The following is a 7,108-nucleotide window of genomic DNA, read 5'->3' as shown; positions in this document are numbered from 1 at the left end:
TCTCGACTCGCAAGTTACACTTGTGACGTTATCCCGCTGGAGTGCAGGCGAAAATTCGAAGCAATATTTTGACTTTAGAGATAAAAACAGCCTGTCGGAAAAAGTATAGCTTGCGTATTCCGAATATAGGCTTAATTTTGGTAGTTGAAAAAAAACAAAAAAAAACGCCAGAGTGCACCTTTAACAATATCATTGTCTACTCATGTAGGTGCTCAAAAATAGGAATTCATACATGTAGTTCCAGGGAGGCCCTGGACAAAGGTCAAGAGGGCACCAATGATTTCATTCCCTCCCGTCGACGTTTGAATAAGTTTGATTATAATGCACACGATGCTGGAAGAGGCTCCACTAGGGCTGGTGCTGAGAACGGCCCCGGCCAGGCACTGCAGTAGGAAACAGCTCAAGTTTAGACTAGGTACGATGTCTGGAACGCGTATCCGACTGGAGTTTTGCGCGTCCTATTCCGCCTAAGCATCTAAAGTGGTTCCGAAATAGCAGCAAATTACGTCACAAAAGTCGATGTCTTATTCGCTCAGAAATTGCGACCCTGGTAGGTGGTGGTAGAACTTCCGGCAAGAAGAGCGAACAATGCAAGTATCGCCTTCGTCAGGGTGTTCCTGTCCCTAACTGCCGCATTTTCCATGATTTGTCAATCCGGAGAGCGACCGGAAGCTAAACAGGCGTCTGGCAGGTCCACCATAGCTGCTCTGACACTGCCAGGGTCGCGACCGTCGAGAGCATGATACTTCTATGACGTCATCGGGCGGGCAGATCGAGGAATCACTTTTTTGACCTGGTGAAAATAGCAGTCAGAGACGCGTTTCAGGCAGAATGATATAAGGCGAAACTTTTGCTTGACCACTAAACTTCCTTTCAGTAAAAGGAGCAACTGGTGCTTTCCAAAACTGTATCAAGAAACATTAGCAGTCGACACTTCTTGGGCACGAACCATGTAAGTGAATGCGAGCCCTCACCGAACACTGACGCAGTTCTCGTGTCCAATACATGCTCTGAGTACGTGCCCATTCAATGGCGATACTGGGGTTATTGGCTCAGCTGCTTGTAGATGGCGCGAACATTTGAAAAGGGTTCATTCCGCACTGTAAAAACACAATGCGTCTACTTCCTTGCAAGAAACTTTGGACAGCCAACGGCTGCAAACTAAAGAAGGACGTCTCCTAATGACGACGTGGAAATATGTTTCCACCTTATGGCGAATTCCACTGGTCGTTTTGGAGCGCGCCGGGATCGACTTTTCTGGACCGAGCCTATTTCACTGGGCGATCGAGATCGAGACGGACGTGTTCCACTGGTCGTTTTGAATTAGCTCCCGCTCTAGTTCTCGGTCTGGATCCGAGAAAAGTCGCTCCAACTATTTCAGCGGATTCAACCGGAAGCCAGCTGGGCCAGCCTTCGGCTCACACAGGTGACTTTCTTTCTCGCGGGGCATCTCTCCTGATCTCGCCTAAGAATTCGTAATGGCCGCTTGCTTACACCTTGGCTCGACAGCCGGTTCGTTTCCCAGGAAGGAGAACAGAACGCTCTGGCCGCGCTGCGGGTATTCCGGCAATCTTTGCTCGAAGCTCCTGAGCCATTCCTGCCGCTCGTGCGTCGAACACATGTTAGCGCCGCGATTGCGAAAACGTCTTCGAAACGACCACGGCGGCCGCGGAAAGGGATTCCCGGGCAGTTGAACGACGGGAAGGAATCCGCCGATCCCGGAGCAGTGGTCATGTTCCACTGGGGATCCGTAGGCGGCGTGACCCCGTTCGAATCGTGTGCTCCGCTCCGGATCTGGTCAACTGACCGCGGCGCGCTCCAAAACGCCCAGTTCAATTCGCCATTAGAGAAAATCGTCTGCGGTGTGACGTCGAGAACGACCTAAACAAGTCAGACGTGTGATTGACCAATTTGAATGTCCCGCTCTTTCGCAAGCAGGAAACCCTTTCGCGCTCGTTTCTTGAGAAAAATGGCTCTTGATGGTAAACCGAGGAGAGTTCACGCGACGTATTATATCTGTACACCGACCACCTCCGAAAAGGGCGGCGACACGATGGCCTGCGATACTGGCGGTAAAAAACAGTCTTCGCCGCGGCGGAAACGATGAACACCGCGTACAAGAAGAGCGCTGAAAGCGTCGACCCGGGACACTAGTCGCGCGTGAGAACAGAAGCAAAGATGGCGGCCCGTTCAAACAGGGCCGTAAGCCAGCAAGAAAACTTCGGAGGTCGTATCCACACACACGCGCCAAACACTGCCGGTTGTTTACCCAAGCCTCGAACCTCCACCTCCCCCCCCCCCCCCCCCCTCCGCCCTCTCTCCTCTCTCTATCACGTCGACCAGTGGATTATATGGAAGTCACAAAAGAAGTTGCCGCCGCGTCTGTCAGTAGCCGGCGGGCAAACTTTTGTGGCGTGCTTGAAAAAAGGTCAATCCTGCCCCAGATTCTCCATATGATGCACTCCGTAAAAAAACAGCTGGACGCAACGGTTAATATTGCTAGGAGAAAATATCATCTAGAGACAAGTCATTGGGCGAGAACCGTGCGTAGATCGCAGAAATTGCCTTCCTCAGGTGCTTCGCGGGCAGATACACGAAATAGATTTCTTAGAGTTCTAGTTGTATTTTAATCTAAAAAGGTTGTTTACCGCTTTTAGGGGCGCAAAGTTTGCGCTCAAATGGTTAGGTAAAATGGCAAAACTGTGGCCTCTCCACTTACCGTAAGTGTTTTGAAAAATCCCTGGATAACGCTTGCCTGGAAATATTTATAGCAACGAGAAAAACAGATCAGACAGTGTTCTTGAAATGAAATGTTTATAAGCGCAAGAAAGTGAAGCTTACCGTCGCCGGCTGCCCATTTTGGCACACTTGAGTAAGGTTATTGATACACTGAAAAATAAATATGAAGCAAACGTTAGAACAACATCAACCGAATGTTTGCTCTTTTCTGCGGACATACATTGAAGATAGCGCCTGAACGTTAACACAGGGTTGTTATGTTATTGTGTAACTTTAAACACGGAATTTTCTATTTCAAGAAGTTTCGGCTGCATAATTTACACACGATGCTAGGGTTTCCAAAATAAACAAGTGAATTACATTTTCTACCACCCAATAAACGTATTTCTTCTAATTTGCATGCATAAACGAGTGTCTGAGGAAGAATATCTCGCCCATAAATATATATCTTATACAACCCAACTGTGCGCCGAAATATTGCCAGTCATCTTTTCATTTTTTTAAGCAAACTAGAAACCATTCATTTCGAAATCCAAGTGTAATATTTACTAATTTTTTTTTTTTCAGATGAGTGCATTTTAGTGGGAAAAAAGAATTTAAAGTTTGAAGTCACCAAACAAAATTTGCTCAGTTGGGTTCTGCATCTAAGATTTATGAATATCTGGCAGGTATGCTCTTTACTGCACCGCTCTTCATCAGGTCTTGACAAAAAAAAATGGTTCCTGGTCAAAACAACGCATTAAACGACTCTATATTAAATCTGACAGAGAACGTCGTCTTCCCATGTATATTTAACATTCGTTAAAGCACCTTCAGAGTCTTTCGTGTGTACTCCCTTGCAATGTACTTTGACCACTATATTACTTAGAAATTGGTTTATCTGTGCCACCATTCAGAAGAACAAACGGTATCGTGATTGCTAATGCAGGTAGGGGAAAATACAACATGAAACCTTTTTCTTTTATTACCAATAAAGACATTAAAATGGATAATATGTTTGTCTTTGTCATGGGTTTCAAACATTAGACTGAGTTTTTCGACACGGGCTCGGAGGCTCCCGAAACTGCAGAAATATGTTGCCCGTGAAAAGAATGGGATTCTCGCTGCAAAAGTGGTAAACGTTTAATGATCAAGCTGTGCCAGTGGTTTTAGTCACTGCCCGTGAAGAAACGCAGAGAGTATTTTGCTCCGAGCACCTTACTATTGCTCCGCGGCTAATGAAATTGTGGCATCAACTGATAAGTAAGAACTTCGAGAAGTGCATCACTAAGTAACAAACCTGACGATAATAGGCTAGGTATTAAGCAGCTCGAGCAAAGCCGCATTACACATTAAAAAACACAGACGTAACACTATACGCGTTCAAACTACACCTATGTATATGACCAATATGGGTATACGGCCTGTCTAGAAGTACGTCTTTTACCTTTTCGACACCCAGACCACTTAAGAAGCTGAACGTGATTGGATCTTGGCACGTCGAATTGTTGCCCAGTTGGATATTGCAGCCGGGCAGGGGATTTGATCCGGTGCAGAGTAGCTCCAGAACCGTTGTGATGACAGGTCCGACTGCGGAAAGCAGATACGATGCATGACAGGATGTTCATATAGTGTCATGTCGTATTACACCTGAGACTGCGGTGGAAGAAATCGGAAGTACTTTCAGTAGAAGGAACAGACACAGAGAACGTCTCAAACTGAGCTGAGTTTGAGACGTTCTCTGTGTCTGTTCCTTCTACTGAAAGTTCTTCCGATTTCTTCCACCGCAGTCTCAGGTGTAATACGACGTGATTAGCTACCACCAGCTCGCCTGCACTCTCACCGTCTTTTCACGAACTGAGTGTGCCTCCTTTCACCCCCAGGTAGCCCGGTTCATTAAACCGAAATTTGGTGGTTTTGCGATAATTTAGGGTCGTAAAACGTGCGAAAAATTAAGGCAAATCTAAAATTGACCTTCCTTGATCTGACTTTGGGTATCTTGACCCGAGTTCACCAAACAAGTTTCCAAGGTAGGCTTTACTGTAGGTTCTTTTGGGTGTCATTTGGGATGTTTGTGTATGAATCGTCAAATAAGTGCCGGACGTAGGCATCACGTTTGATTGTTTGATATTAAGATGTCAAGTTTGGGCCTAACTTGGCAAAGAAGTGTCCGATTCAGACTTCACTATTGTTCCCCGGTTCATACGTAAAATTTTGGGTCAAGTCTGGCACTTCGTGAATTCTGTTGCGATCCAGGGAATACCATAATAACCCAAACGGAGAGTACCCTGGCACTAACCAACGCCTTGGAGCAGAGCCGTGTTAGGCCTAGCTTAGTACACTCGAATTGCGAAGCTTGAGCCGAGTTAGGCGCATCCCTGGAGTGCTACCCGGGCCACTTCGTTTAATTTGCGATAAATGCTTTCAACCGGAAAATGTTTCAAAAAGCATTTCGTGGAATATTTATTCAGGCAGCTAGCGTTTCGCTAAGAGATTTAGCTCATTTAAGGACTTTAAGAACGCTTAGCAAATCTGCTCTAAGTATATTAATGGAGCTTTAATAAATCTACCAGCTTCGCTATTTTTTGAAGTTTCTTTTTTTAACTGGCCGATTTTTTGAAGTTTCTTTTTTTTAACTCCTCTCAACAGATTGGACAGTAAGCTTTTGAGTAATTTTATTCATTGAATTTTACATCCTAAAGTCCTGCACTATTTTAACATGAGGGCTTAAGCAGAAGATTGATATTGCAATGAATTTCAAGCAATTCACGCATGACTTATTTTTAACAAGGAAACGTCCGCTTTCTTTGAAACCTTTTCTCCAAGGGTGGAAGATTGAAGCGATATTCTACTCATTAAAAGTAGTTTTTGCTTTTTAGTACTTCTCAACAACTCCACCAAATCGTTTTTGGAACTGTTTGCCGCGTCTGCATGGACATAGGGAAGTACGACAGGTCTGGTGGTTGGCCTTTGTTTTTCTCAACGAGCTAGGGGGGCCTTAGGGCGATAAACTGGCAGCTGAAAGTGACCCCCGATTGGCCGTCGCCACGTTGCACATGGCGACGGCCAATCGGGTGCACTAGTTTTCAATCGTGCCACAGGCGCAAGGCCGGAGAAGTGAGAACAATGACAATAAAAATATCAACTTCGTTTTGACATCGCTGGCCTTGCATCTGTTGCACGAGGGGTAAGTTTTACCCTCGTGTCGTCACAGTTTGACTGATTTATGGGTTTTAGATAGCGATCAGTAAGTTTCTTTTGGAACCGTATGTTTATTTTTTATCTTTAAAAAGTTAACTAGCTAAAATTTGGTATCTTTTTCTAATTATTGATTTCTTAATTTTTAAGCATTTCCGAAGGTATGGGCAGAAACACCCGTGGTATACACGATGTTTCGTAGAAGAAGCTTATACAACCGACCGCCCTTTGAAAACCTGGTCTAGGCACACTGGGTAAGAGAAAACATTGTAAAGTCACCAATCTGGCAACTGCCAGAATACTTTCGCTGCCAATAAATATTGAGCAATGCACGCGCAACGAAATAAAAAATAGCAAAAAAAAAAAAATCTAAAAAATCCATGCTCGAAGATCCAAGAGGCCCACTTAAGTGTGACAGAGTGTAATCACGAATAGACGTTTTTTGATAACATGACGAAAACGCACCCAAGGGCATTCTTCCGGCTAAGTAAGAGATGAGTCCGCTGAGTAGATACAACTGAGATCCAAGGGTGAGGGACGATATGCCGGCGAGGGAACACTGAAAATAAATATTCATTGGCGGATTTGTTTTAGTTAGAAACCTCGCGCAGGCCTTTGATGGTTTGCAGAATATTCGTGGCTTTTAACGTGCGAAGAGCAGCACAGTGGTACAGAATGATTGATATGGGGTATCGTTTGCCATTAATTTTCTCAGCAACAAATTAATGGTTGTTAAGTCGGCAAACACTTTCATTCAACATAACTTCTCTTTGCGTTTATGTTTTTATATTTGAAGTTTTTACATGGGCTTTTGGCTAAGAGGTATGGGAAAAAACAGCGCGAACGCACGCAGAGCGAACGTTTTAGTGTGAGTAAACGGTTTTTCGTTCAAACTGGTGGTTCTGTCTTTCGGTAAACCGCCTCCACACAACATTCGAAGTCGCCGTATTTAAGGAGCGCTTCAAAACGCAGCAGTGCTCATGTTGGCAGGGAACATTTTAATACTATACACTCAAAAAAATCTAAAGCGTCTGCTCTCCCGGAAAACACTCAGGATGGTGAATCACTGCAATGTACGAAAAAAGCCCTGCGAAAGGCAGAGCTGAAAATATGTTAAAACCTAAAAAATATGTTTGCACAGTGGAAGTGGGCATAATGTATTACAGTGTTGAGTGCCACAACGCAGCCCATT

The 7,108-nt window shown here is 44.8% G+C and overlaps 1 protein-coding gene across 1 annotated transcript; it reads right to left on the bottom strand.

Annotated features, from left to right (window-relative positions):
* Window positions 1-212: 212 nt before the first annotated feature.
* On the bottom strand, window positions 213-6,493 carry LOC121838111. The gene is made up of 5 exons (XM_042294179.1): window positions 6,382-6,493; window positions 4,166-4,308; window positions 2,842-2,889; window positions 2,720-2,755; window positions 213-383 (listed from the first exon to the last, which is right to left on the bottom strand). The coding sequence occupies exons 1-5, from the start codon at window positions 6,491-6,493 to the stop codon at window positions 213-215; spliced, it is 510 nt and encodes a 169-aa protein (XP_042150113.1).
* Window positions 6,494-7,108: the final 615 nt, after the last annotated feature.

This window comes from Ixodes scapularis, unplaced genomic scaffold (assembly GCF_016920785.2).
Source record: "Ixodes scapularis isolate PalLabHiFi unplaced genomic scaffold, ASM1692078v2 PGA_scaffold5__190_contigs__length_132052651, whole genome shotgun sequence".
NCBI lineage: Eukaryota > Metazoa > Arthropoda > Arachnida > Ixodida > Ixodidae > Ixodes > Ixodes scapularis.
Note: the sequence above shows the minus strand (reverse complement) of the source record. Positions and strands in the feature narration are given on the sequence as shown.